The sequence below is a fragment of the Salvelinus alpinus genome, chromosome 37 (assembly GCF_045679555.1).
Source record: "Salvelinus alpinus chromosome 37, SLU_Salpinus.1, whole genome shotgun sequence".
Lineage (NCBI taxonomy): Eukaryota > Metazoa > Chordata > Actinopteri > Salmoniformes > Salmonidae > Salvelinus > Salvelinus alpinus.
The window spans coordinates 4,247,884-4,261,655 of record NC_092122.1 but is presented as its reverse complement, the minus strand read 5'-3'; the positions used below and the strand labels follow the sequence as shown (position 1 = coordinate 4,261,655).

General features: G+C 43.1%; 1 protein-coding gene across 2 annotated transcripts in view; it reads left to right on the top strand.

Moving 5' to 3' along the window:
• The first annotated feature begins 3,831 nt into the window (after window positions 1-3,831).
• Window positions 3,832-13,772, top strand: part of LOC139565653 (ras-related and estrogen-regulated growth inhibitor) — a 38,901-nt gene continuing 28,960 nt past the window's right edge. The window contains exons 1-3 of one of the 2 annotated variants that reach the window (XM_071386131.1): window positions 3,893-4,093; window positions 7,532-7,654; window positions 9,131-9,304. In XM_071386131.1, coding sequence (XP_071242232.1) covers window positions 9,244-9,304 — 61 coding nt within the window. In that variant the 5' untranslated portion in view covers window positions 3,893-4,093; window positions 7,532-7,654; window positions 9,131-9,243. Of the gene's footprint in view, window positions 4,094-7,531; window positions 7,655-9,130; window positions 9,305-13,772 lie in introns of both variants that reach the window. The other variant, XM_071386130.1, reaches the window with a different exon arrangement.

Here is a 13,772-nt window from a genome sequence, read left to right as displayed (position 1 = left end):
GACAAATTTCCACCGGTCTAATGTTCATTGCTCGTGTTTCTTGGCCCAAGCAAGTCTCTTCTTGTTATTGGTGTCCTTTAGTAGTGGTTTCTATGCAGCAATTTGACCATGAATGCCGGATTCACGCAGTCTCCTCTGAACAGTTGATGGTGAGATGTGTCTGTTACATGAACTCTGTGAAGCATTTATTTGGGCTGCAATTGCTGAGGCTGAACTTATCGCCTGCAGCAGAGGTAACTCTGGGTCTTCCTTTCCTGTGGAAGTCCTCATGAGAACCAGTTTCATCATAGCGCTTGATGGTTCTTGCGACTGCACTTGAAGAAACTTGAATTGTCTGACCTTTATGTCTTAAAGTAATAATGAACTGTCGTTTCTCTTTGCTTATTTGAGCTGTTCTTGCCATAATATGGACTTGGTCTTTTACCAAGTAGGGCTATCTTCGATATACCACCCCTACCTTGTCACAACACAACTGTTAGGCTCAAACACAAACACAACTGTTAGGCTCAAACACCCTCTTCAAAGGGGGGGACACTCTTGACCCAAACTGCTACAGACCTATATCCATCCTACCCTGCCTTTCTAAGGTCTTTGAAACCCAAGTCAACAAACAGATTACCGACCATTTCGAATCCCACCATACCTTCTTCGCTATGCAATCTGGTTTCAGAGCTGGTCATGGGTGCACCTCAGCCACGCTCAAGGTCCTAAACGATATCTTAACCGCCATCGATAAGAAACAATACTGTGCAGCCGTATTCATTGACCTGGCCAAGGCTTTCGACTCCGTCAATCACCACATCCTCATCGGCAGACTCGACAGCCTTGGTTTCTCAAATGATTGCCTTGCCTGGTTCACCAACTACTTCTCTGATAGAGTTCAGTGTGTCAAATCGGAGGGTCTGTTGTCCGGGGTTAAATTCTTGGGGGTGCCACAGGGTTCAATCCTCGGGCTGACTCTCTTCTCTGTATACATCAATGACGTCGCTCTTGCTGCTGGTGAGTCTCTGATCCACCTCTACGCAGACGACACCATTCTGTATACTTCTGGCCCTTCTTTGGACACTGTGTTAACAACCCTCCAGGCGAGCTTCAATGCCATACAACTCTCCTTCCGTGGCCTCCAATTGCTCTTAAATACAAGTAAAACTAAATGCATGCTCTTCAACCGATCGCTGCCTGCACCTGCCCGCCTGTCCAACATCACTACTCTGGACGGCTCTGACTTAGAATATGTGGAGAATTACAAATACCTAGGTGTCTGGTTAGACTGTAAACTCTCCTTCCAGACTCACATCAAACATCTCCAATCCAAAGTTAAATCTAGAATTTGCTTCCTATTCCGCAACAAAACATCCTTCACTCATGCTGCCAAACATACCCTTGTAAAACTGACCATCCTACCAATCCTCGACTTCGGTAATGTCATTTACAAAATAGCCTCTAATACCCTACTCAATAAATTGGATGCAGTCTATCACAGTGCCATCCGTTTTGTCACCAAAGCCCCATATACTACCCACCACTGCGACCTGTACGCTCTCGTTGGCTGGCCCTCGCTTCATACTCGTCGCGAAACCCACTGGCTCCAGGTCATCTACAAGACCCTGCTAGGTAAAGTCCCCCCTTATCTCAGCTCACTGGTGACCATAGCAGCACCCACCTGTAGCACGCGCTCCAGCAGGTATATCTCTCTGGTCACCCCCAAAACCAATTCTTCCTTTGGCCGCCTCTCCTTCCAGTTCTCTGCTGCTAATGACTGGAACGAACTACAAAAAGCTCTGAAACTGGAAACACTTATCTCCCTCACTAGCTTTAAGCAACAGCTGTCAGAGCAGCTCACAGATTACTGCACCTGTACATAGCCCATCTATAATTTAGCCCAAACAACTACCTCTTTCCCTACTGTATTTATTTTTTTATTTATTTTGCTCCTTTGCACCCCATTTTTTCTATCTCTACTTTGCACATTTTCCACTGCAAATCTACCATTCCAGTGTTTTACTTGCTATATTGTATTTACTTCGCCACCATGGCCTTTTTTTTTTTTACCTTCACCTCCCTTATCTCACCTCACTTACTCACATTGTATATAGACTTATTTTTCTACTGTATTATTGACTGTATGTTTGTTTTACTCCATGTGTAACTCTCTGTTGTTGTATGTGTCAAACTGCTTTGCTTTATCTTGGCCAGGTCGCAATTCTAAATGAGAACTTGTTCTCAACTTGCCTACCTGGTTAAATAAAGTTAAAATTGAAAAAAAAAAAAAAAACACATTAAGAAGGAAAGAAATTCCACAAATGAACATTTAACAAGGCACACCTGTTAATTGAAATGGATTGCAGGTGACTACCTCATGAAGCTGGTTGAGAGAATGCCAACAGTGTGCAAAGCTGTCATCAAGGCAAAGGGTGGCTACTTTGAAGAATCTCAAATATAAAATATATTTTGATTTGTTTAACACTTTTTTGGTTACTACATGATTCCTTATGTGTTATTTTATAGTTTTGTTGCCTTTATTTGTCTACAATGTAGAAAATAGTAAACAAATAAAGAACTCTTGAATGAGTAGGTGTGTAAACTTTTGACCGGTACTGTATATGTTAAATGTTGGCTACAGGAGCATTAGATAATTAGCTATGAATGTATTTTTTTTATTTTTTTGGGGGGGGGGGGCACTTTGAGCACCTGCCCCTCCAAAGGTCTGTGCATGGCCCTGCTCATATTGTTCTACAGTTATTGTATCTGAATATAAAGCTGGAATTCTGACCAACAGGGTTGCTCTCTATATCGCCAGTCTGGTGGACTTTTGGAGAAAAGGTTCCTCTCATCCAAACTGATAATCACTGTGTATCAGGGAATGTGAAAAATATCAAATAGCCCTCTTTTTCTCGCAAACTGCACAACAGATCTCACATGGAATGAAGGCCACCTTATTTACAAAGCCTTTATCTACTCTTTATGCAAAAACAATATGAGCGAAGGAAACTAACTAAAGATTCTGATGATAAGAAAACTTAGGACAGGTCAACGGACATTTCCTCTCAGACCAATTTACAGCCAATGACCTTTTAAATGTTCAGATCCATTCAACCTCGGTAAGATCAACCTTATCCAAATAGTGAGCACATAACAATATCATATACTTTACATCTTTTGTAAATATATTTTTTATTTAACCGTTATTTATCGAGGCAAGTCAGTTAAGAACAAATTCTTATTTACAATGACGGCCTACCAAAAGGCCTCCTGCAGGGACGGGGGCTGGGATTAAAAGTTTAAAAAATTATAAAATATAAATATAGGACAAAGCACACATCATGACGTGAGACAACACAACATAAAGAGAGACATAAGACCACAACGTAGCAAGGCAGCGTCACATGACAACACAGCATGGTAGCAACACAACATAAAAACAACATGGTAGCAGCACAAAACATGGTACAAACATTATTGGGCACAGACAACAGCACAAAGGGCAAGAAGGTAGAACATCTGATTATCTGACTAAGATTGCTGCATTTTCTGTTGATGGCTACAGAGAGAGAGAGAGAGAGAGAGAGAGACCATGCTCTTGCACTTTGCAATCTCCGTCTTAAATTAGTAACCAATCATTACTTTCAATACAATTTCAATACGATTATTCAAATGACATTGTAACCTAATTACTTATTTGTTCACCTTTTGAGTCTAGCCTACGGTGTTTTATTTCATTTTAATGACGGTAGAGGGCCCTAGTGTCTTCTGCTTCCATCTGCATCAGATGCAACGGTATGCAGCGCGCCAATATGCCATCAAAAACAGAAGTTCAGCAGCTCCACTCCGTGTCTTGCAGCTGACCCTCGTTTGGAGATACCTTGACAGTGCGGGTGGTTGACCACAGTTCAGTCTGCTTGGATCAGAGGACAAGTAGATGTGTCCACCTTGCGCTCCTAAGAATCTTCGGGAACGCTGCGTCCGAATCTGTTGGATTCGAGTCAAGACATCGCCTCTCCTTGTCACAAGCTGTAGAAACATTGATTAACTTTTGTTCCTCCATCGCAGCAGTTTTCAGAACAAGGATTGTTTTACGTTGACCAGTCGTTTGGTGAGTCAATCTTTTATTATGAGATTAAGATTTCTTGTTTCAGAATGGAATGACATTGGTCTCCAAAAGTAACCTAACTGAAGTCACTTGGTTGTTCATATGGCTACATTAAATGAGAGCTAAAACTGTAAAAACGACGTTAAATAAGTCAGCTTACTTTATTTTATTTCATATCTATTTCTCATTATTTTTCTAAAGTAATTATGCAATCTCCCTTTCTATTTCCACATACGCGTTGGTTCCACGTCAGTAGCATGTCAATGTCAACTGTAGACTAATGACGTGACACATCTCCTACCTACCTGTGGTCGACAACTATGATATGTTTTCTACGGTTCATATTGGATAGGAACAAATAATTAAAGCACAATCTGTCACATGCGGCAGCCTAGTGGTTAGAGTGTCGGGCTAATAACCAACCGAAAGGTCGCTGGTTCGAATACCCGACTTGACAAAGTGAAAATCTGTCGCTGTGCTCTTGAGCAATAGGTGCAGTGAATCAAGTTAGGGTTATGTGACAATGAAACATCTATACACTAAAGAAAGGGCCAAACGCGTAAACAATGGATCAAATTCAGCCCATTATATTTTCACATGCAAATAGAATGGGGTTTCTATTATATCTGTAGGCCAATTAAAATGCTCATGGAAAGACATTTCATGAGAGCAACATTACTTGAAGCTCTACTTTGTTTGTTCATAATATAAAACATGAGCAATGGAGTAAACTTCGTTTTTTGTTTGGTAATAATAAGGCAAGACAGTTGTAGTAAGCCCAAAAAGGTATTTTTAAGTCATATTCTTCCAAAAACAATGGGCATATCATTAATTGAAACAACTACAACTGTTACATACTGTGGCTTTAATGTAGAAGATAGTCTAATATGTCAGTTAACCCCATTCCCTGTGCAAGCCAAGCAGTGAGAATTATCACATTGCTGCTGCTCATTTCACATTCATGTCATCTAGGACTTGAGCTGGCTGTGTGGAGTGTTGTGTAACAGATCTGATGTTCTCAGAGTACACACACACACACACCCTCAGATCAGGGTTCGCACAGGATTGGCGAGGGGACTGCCAAGGGGCAACCACTGCTTTATACCATAAGCTCAATGTGACAGAATGAAATAATGGAATTTTACATTGTGAGACACATCTTTCAATGTGTAGCCTATGATGCGCCCTTCAACTTACCACCTGGAAAGATTGGAATGTTATTGTACTATATTATCCAGGCAGGGTGCAGCCTACTGAAATACACACAATTAGGGGTGAACCCTTTCAACAGCTTCTTCAACAGATATGGAAAAGTGAACGTTGAAATACATCTTTGCTAATGTCATTTGCCACATTGACTCTGATGAACAGTGCACACATCAGGCAGGTTTTTAGTGTCCCTTTGAAAAAGCTGTGGTTTTTGGAGGTCTTTCTTTAGCATGTGGTGCACTATGCTCAAAGCACTGACTCAGGTCTCCACCCAGGGTTTGGAAGCATTCGGCCTGTAATTCCATCTACTGAAGTAACTACGACACCACCCACATTCCCTGCTGACTCAACGTTAAATGACATAAATGGCACTGGGGACTGGGCATGGGCACAGAGCTCTGGCTTTGGCGTGGAAAGAAAAATAAATGTGCTTATTTGGAGTGTTTAGACAAGGTCTCGAGTGTACAGCCCTCAGGTGAAACGCCAGCTCGTTGAATTTTCCTCGTCCTCGCTTTTAACAGGCTCTGATGGTATTTTCTTAAGCAATGAATCTTAAAGTTGTGTAGAGCATAGTTTTACAGAGAGGCAATGCACCTATCGCCCATATATCTCCCCTCCCCTCCCCTCCCCTCTCTCTCACACACATCACCATACAGTATGCTCAGATCTCACTATCGCCCAAGGCTCTTTGCGGCAGGATTCGTTATTCTTTTTTAAACTCCAGATGTGTTTAATTTGTCACCAAGTCTGCCCCGGCCTCGTTCTCCCCTGACCACTTAGCAGCCACTTAACGCAATCCATCACAGGACTTATTGAGCCTATTCATCTGGCCTCCCCTTTATTACAGATAGAGTGTGGGCCAAGGGCCAGGGAAGTGGCAATGACGTTAGCAGGATGATGGAGTTAAGTGATGGATCCCCCCCCCCCCCCCCCCGCCTTAGTTCTACTTGACCAAGGTGGGTGCTCGGAAGGGCTCTAGCCTCACGGATGGGGAATATTGTTTAAATGTTGTTGCAACGTTGTGATACGTGTGTCTCCAAAGCGAGACAGCCGTTGGAGCCAGACGGATAGACCGGGGTGTTCCAGTCTCGAACCGTCAGCTTCCCTTGGCAGGAGGGAAAAGTTGTGAGAGAGAGAGAGAGACGGAGCTTGGCACTGCAGCCCCTGGTGCAGCAGCATAAGGCTGTATAAACCCAGAGTGGTGGTGTGGCTTCAGAAAGAGCTCCTGGGTCTCTCTGTTTATTGGGTCTGGATGGGGAAATGGAGGGATAGATGATGTGAGGGGAGAGGATGACCTCAGCGATGTTGACTGAGACACTCGTTTGCCACTCAAGCCCCTTTGGGAGGCTAGGACAGGGCACAGACAGTGCACAATCATACCATATAAGGGCTCAATTTGAGAGGGAAGGCTAGGAGAGTACTGTGTGACTGTACACAACTCGACAGTGAGGGGGTGAGTGTTATTGAGGGATGGCTGTCGATGGCACCAGCGCCAGGGTCTGAGAGAGATTGCGATTGGATAATGGGAGGTAATTCACCGCACTCCGTGATCTCAGCCAACCTGGTGTGACATAAACAGTGGCTGTGTCTCAAATGACACTATTCCCTATATAGTGTACAGGGCCCATACGCTCTAGTCAAAAGTGGTTCTCTATGTATGGAATAGGGTTCCATTTGGAACGCAGGCAATTTTACTCAATATATATGGTGTACTGAGCAGCACCCATTTTATAAATGAGGGGGAAAATACGTAATTGGAGCTGCCAGCCCAGGACGTAGACATACATTTGTACTGTGTTAATTAAACAGTGTTTATTTTGTAGTTGAAGAGAAAATGTGCAATCGTTTCCCGTCATTCCTCATAAAAAGGTGAAGCGATGTACTATGTGTGATGTTTAGAGTTTATTTCTGTTAGTTATCTTCAGCGCAGGCAGCAACACAGATCGGCTGGTTTCTAGCTAAACAGATTAGTGCTGAATTGACTTATTTAGAGCACGGAATCATTGGCTTTATTTCTGAATGAATAATTCAGAAGACTGCCCTCCCACATATGCTCTCTCTCTCTCTCTCTCTCTCTCTCTCTCTCTCTCTCTCTCTCTCTCTCTCTCTCTCTCTCTCTCTCTCTCTCTCTCTCTCTCTCTCTCTCTCTCTCTCTCTCTCTCTGTCTCTCTCTCTCTCTCTCTGTCTCTCTCTGTCTCTCTCTCTGTGTCTCTCTCGCTCTCTCTCACTCAGATATTAATGCACCTGCTAACAGCCTGCCACGCAAAAAAAGGAGTATGTGACGCATATCAGTGGTGATGCTGTTGCTCGCGGTAACGCTTCTGCAGATGGGCCTCATCCATCACTTCAGTTGGTGTGAGCGTGTGTGTGTGTGTGTGTCAGGGCTAAGCCATTGATAAACAGGAGCCACAGCATCCTGACACATCCACAGCTTCTCGGAGAGGTTCACTTTGCCTCTCCCTCCCCAGTGATATGGACCTCCTGTATATAATAAGAGATTATCAGAATGATGAACTGCCTGTCAGCATGAGGATAACCAGAAAGACCTGCAGCCACCTGTTACCCTGAGCCAAAATGGCTTACAGTGCATTGAGGGTATTTAAATTAGCACACCATTGACAGCCATTTGACAGCCTCAAAATAAATTACACCTGATTTCTCATTATGAAGAAAACTACAGAGAATTATAACACTTACACCCATTCTACATTTATTTCATGCATTAGACATAAACATGCATTTCTCAGATCCAGAGACCTCATCCCACATAAAGTGGACAACCTCGAATCGCGTGCCTTTTCCATTTTTACGACTCACTGCCTTGGAAATTGTATATTAAAGGCTTCTCGTCTGTCATTTCACATAGATTCAGATCCCAGTAGGAAATAAACTACTGGTCAAAAATTTTAGAACACCTACTCATTCAATGGATTTTCTTTATTTCTAGGATTTTCTACATTGTAGAATAATAGTGAAGACATCAAAACTATGAAATAGCACATATGGAATCATGTAGTGGTTTCTTCGCATCAATTCAACCATGAAAGCCTGATTCACTCAGTCTCCTCTGAACAGTTGATGTTGATGTCTGTTACTTGAGCTCTGTGAAGCATTTATTTGGGCTGCAATTTTTGAGGCTGGTAACTCTAAGGAACTTATCCTCTGCAGCAGAGGTAACTCTGGCTCTTCCATTCCTGTGGCGGTCCTAATGAGAGCCTAATGGTTTTTGTGACTGCACTTCAAGAAACGTTAAAAGTTCTTGAAATGTTCCGTATTGACTGACCTTCATGTCTTAAAGTAATGATGGACTGTCGTTTCTCCTTGCTTATTTGAGCTGTTCTTGCCATAATATGGACTTGGTCTTTTACTAAACAGGGCTATCTTCTCTATACCCCCCTACTTTGTCACATCACAACTGATTGGCTCAAACGAATTAAGAAGGAAAGAAATTCCACAAATTAACTTTCAAGAAGGCACACCTGTTAATTGAAATGCATTCCAGGTGACTACCTCTTGAAGCTGGTTGAGAAAATGCCAAGAGTGTGCAAAGCTGTCATCAAGGCAAAGGGTGGATATTTGAAGAATCTCAAATATAAAATATATTTTGATTTGTTTAACACTTTTTTTGGTTACTGCATGATTCCATATGTGTTATTTCATAGTTGTGATGTCTTCACTATTATTCTACAATGTAGAAAATAGTAAAAATAAAGAAAAACCCTTGAATGGTGTTCTAAAACTTTTGACCGGTAGTGTACATCTAAGTTGATTTGTGACAAGCTGTTTCATATTAAAAGCCTTAAAGCCGTATTTGATGGTTTGCTTTCCCAGACATCCCAGCTCCCGTGTCTTGAACTGAGGATGGGTCGCTGATCCCGGAACCCGCTGTGCGATCTATCAGCTCTGTGATTGGTCCGTTCTGGTTCCGGTTGCTATCTGCTGCCATGGCGAAGAGCCCTGAGGTGAAGCTGGCCGTTTTCGGAAGAGCAGGAGTGGGTAAATCAGGTAGGAGGACCGCTATCTGTCTGTCTGTCTGCTTGTCGGCCTCCCTGTCTGTCCGTTCGCTTTACAGTACAGTCTGTGCGTAATGCCTATCTGACTGTCTACATGATTTTCTGTCTGTTTCTCTCTCTGTCTGTCTTCCGGCTGTCTGTCTTTCCGTGTTTGTGTTTTTCTCTTTGTTCATCTATTGGAGAGCGTCAGTGAGATATGGCTTGTGGGCTTATTTTTGTTAGAAGAGCAGTATTTGTTTTAGTTCCCATGTTTCAGTGATGTTTACACAAGAAACAATCTACTAAAATAACTTTTGATTGTTGTTCTGGTCTGAAGTACCCTTACTTTACCCGAGCCAATTCAACACATTCTGAATCACCGTTGCAAACTGGCTTAACGCTCCTGTATAGCCTAATGCACATGTCAAACGGGGCACCATATTTAGTATGCTGTTTAGTATGATATCTGCAGTAGCTATACAAGATAATGAAGAGCATATGTGTCTTGCACGGCACAAATTAAGACAGATCGCTCTCCATGGCGTTTGGAAATATTTCTTTGAATGTTATCCATGTTTAATTATCCCATTATGTAACACTGATGTCTGTGAAGGTCAAATCAGGGACTGTTTTCCATGATAACCCATATAGTATTGTCAGTATTGTACACTGTACAGGCAGGCAACAGGGTGTACTTTGCAATGTACATGTGTTATTAACCACTAATAGGTCATGTGGAATAAGGAATACCACTTCTATAAAAGGGAAGTATGAGTTTTACAGCCCAGCCCTGTACATTGCAAGACTTTACACACATCATCCTCCTATGACAGCCAAATTCAACTGGCGGAGCGCGGTCATAGTCCAGACCCAGAGAAGGGTCAATACGGACCGAACAACATCTCGTTTAGTTATATAAAAGTAAATAAATCATTTTTAGACAGCTTTCAAAAATCAACCGGGTGCCTCGGCCTCTCTAACTCAGCAACCCCTCTTTCTCTCTCGAAGGGACGCTCACGTCTACTAGTGCCCCGTCTAACTCAATCGCGAGGTTATACTCAAATACATGGGGCCACGTCTTACATTTACATTACATTTAAGTCATTTAGCAGACGCTCTTATCCAGAGCGACTTACAAATTGGTGCATTCACCTTATGATATCCAGTGGAACAACCACTTTACAATAGTGCATCTAACTCTTTTAAGGGGGGGGGGGGGTTAGAAGGATTACTTTATCCTATCCTAGGTATTCCTTAAAGAGGTGGGGTTTCAGGTGTCTCCGGAAGGTGGTGATTGACTCCGCTGACCTGGCGTCGTGAGGGAGTTTGTTCCATCATTGGGGTGCCAGAGCAGCGAACAGTTTTGACTGGGCTGAGCGGGAACTGTACTTCCTCAGAGGTAGGGAGGCGAGCAGGCCAGAGGTGGATGAACGCAGTGCCCTTGTTTGGGTGTAGGGCCTGATCAGAGCCTGAAGGTACGGAGGTGCCGTTCCCCTCACAGCTCCGTAGGCAAGCACCATGGTCTTGTAGCGGATGCGAGCTTCAAAATTTCTTACCAAATCACATCAATGCAAATATCCTCTGCGGAACCTCGGGACAAGCAGGCAGAAAGAAACAGAAAGATTTGACCGCGGTTCAACTGTTAATAACGCAGATAGGAGCTAAGTTACCAGTATCTTTAGTAATATGGGTTATTAAAAAAAACACACATTTACGCCGAAAACAGTATATTCAAAGACGAGTAGACAAAACGTAATTCTTCCCACAACCAGCACAAAACCAATGTGCCTGATATGAAGCGAGTCCGTAGCCCTCGTGAAAAGTGCCAATGTTAAGCGCCATTATGACACCAAGCATAGTAATATCGATCCGATGTATACCCTAAACACGGAGGTGAGAACAAACAAGATTAACCAACTCAAAGGCCTTACATTTAATGGAGTGTTCACTGAGGATAGCCTGGGTTTTGGGAAAACACACACAAAAACATTCTGACGCTTATTTGGTTAAAGAATGCATGTGTGAAGTTGCTGACACCTTGCTTGAAGCTAAACAAAATGATGAGCTCAGAGAAAAGATCAAACAGATCCCACGGTCTGATTCCACAGCAATGAGGAGAACTGAAATATTAGCTGGGGATTTATTAACTTTACAACTTGATGAGGCCATTCAGAATGCATCATGCATTTCATTAGCTGTGGATGAATCCAACAGATAAACACTGATAATGCCCAGCTTCTGGTGTTTGTCAGATTGTATAATGAAACAAAGAAGGAATCCTGTGAGGAGCTGTTGGGCTTACCAAATCTAGAAGCACACACACGGTGAGAGGATATCCGCGAGGGATATCAAAGGGATGCCGACAAAAAGGGGGAGAGATCAGAAGTCAGTGGTCTCTATCACCACAGATGGAGCTCCAGCCTTGATAGGAAAAGAGAGGGGACTGGTTGCACGTTTGAAAGAGGACCACCCTAAACCTGACATCATACCACTGCATCACCCATCAATCTGTGCTGTGTGCCAGTCTGGGAAAAGAGAATTCTGAGGTCATGACAACGATGGCGAAACTTTTTGAGAGCAACATCACCCCTATAACACCGCCTGCTACGAGGCTTCCTGACAGAGGCCAACGCCAGTTCTGCACGACAATATCATATTGCTCAGCAAAGGCAGGGTTTTGGAATGCTTTTGGGCCATTCGGGAGGAAATCAAAGCTTTCGTATCAGCGCAAAAGAGTGATAAGGCAACCCAGTTTCCTGAGTTGTTGGAAGATGAGGAAAAGATGGAAACAGTTGCGTTTTTGTCCGACATCGCATCACACCTCAATCAACGATGTTAAGCTGCAGGGACAGAACAACACAGTGTGTGATATGATAACAGCAGTCCGGGCTGTCCGGAAGAAATTGGAGCTTTGATGACTCACTGTTGGAAGATAACTGCTGCTGCTCATCCAGAACCCCTTCATGGTCACAAATGTGACAACGTTGCCAGGTAAGCACAACAGATCAGATGGGTAGATGTTGCAAAACTACAAATGGAGTTGATTGCGCTGCAATAAAAGGTGTCTTTGAAGGAGCAGGCTGGTGGTTGTGACCCTGTTACTTTCTGGGGAAAGATGGTACCTGCAGCTGACGTCCATGTTCTCAAGAAACTGGCACTACACATCCTGACCAGGGTTTGGCTCCACATATAGCTGTGAATCAGCCTTCTCCTCAATGAACTTTATTCAAAAACAAGTACCACGCCCGGGCTCACCAATGAACACCTGCACCATTGTCTGAGTTGCTCGCACACCATTTGTGCCAAAGTTCAAAGCATTGGCAGGAGACAGAAAGAAAGCAATTTCTCTCATTGATGCAAGAGCAAGGCCCAGAGTGGCTTATACATGAATATTGCACGGCCCACAGTGACTTTCTGATCATTCAGATGATTATCTTTGTTCTCCAGAAAACATGCGCTGTATTTCAGGTAAGTATTATTTAATAATTCAAGGCTCATGTACAATGGTTCACGGTGCACTTTTTTGCTTCGACACCTGTGCAACCACGTTTGTTCTTCAGCAATGATGCACGTGTTTACATTCCAAAAAAATAAGAAGCTGTAATTCATTTTATTGTCTCATTTAATGTATTTATTTTATACAGCAACATGTTTCATAAGTTGTAGACGACTATGTTTGTTACTACGCTGTACCACAGTGCCAATGAAGAACGACATCCATCCGGACCTTTGCCACCTAGGAAATTTGTGTCACTGGACTTCTGAAATAGTAGTTGAGTAGCCCTGTCCTATGACATTCTTGTTGCCATTGCTAACTTCAGGAATTAGACATATGCAGAAGAGATTTACATCTGATCATGGCTCACAGAAACAAATGTTCAAAACCACATGACTTACAACACAATAAACGAGAGAGAAGTACTGCTCTCCAGCACAGTGTACTGATAAAAGTCTGAGGAAAAGGGGGTGAGGAGACATTTAGGCCAGCAGCTTTGTGGCGTATCAGGCACCAGTTTGTAAAACATTTTCATTTGAAGACTCAATCCAAACTTGAAAGAAGAGGTCAGACATCAGTATGGTTCTCAGAAGTCCAGCCAGCCATTGCAATTGTGTGCGGATGACAGCTTTAAATTGGTGACAGCCGCCTCCAACGTACAACAGAAAGTCACCGCCTAGTGAAAGGAATATGACGAAACATTGGCACTTGGCCAAAGCTAAGTGCTTTTGCTAATTTTCTGTACAATTCAACAGATTCCGATGTCAATTATATCCAGCTCTGATCCCAACTCTTCAAGCGAGTAGAGGAAGATATACGTGTTGTGTTTTTCAACCATAGAGGCTTACTTACATTCAGCAAGACAGGGGTTATCAGTGGATGAGGAGAGAGTTTGAGTCAGAGAGAAGGTGGGTGTGATTGCTTTCGGAGAATTTATCGATAGCCTGGTTAACCTGACAGAACCACTGCGGTGTTTCCCGGAAGC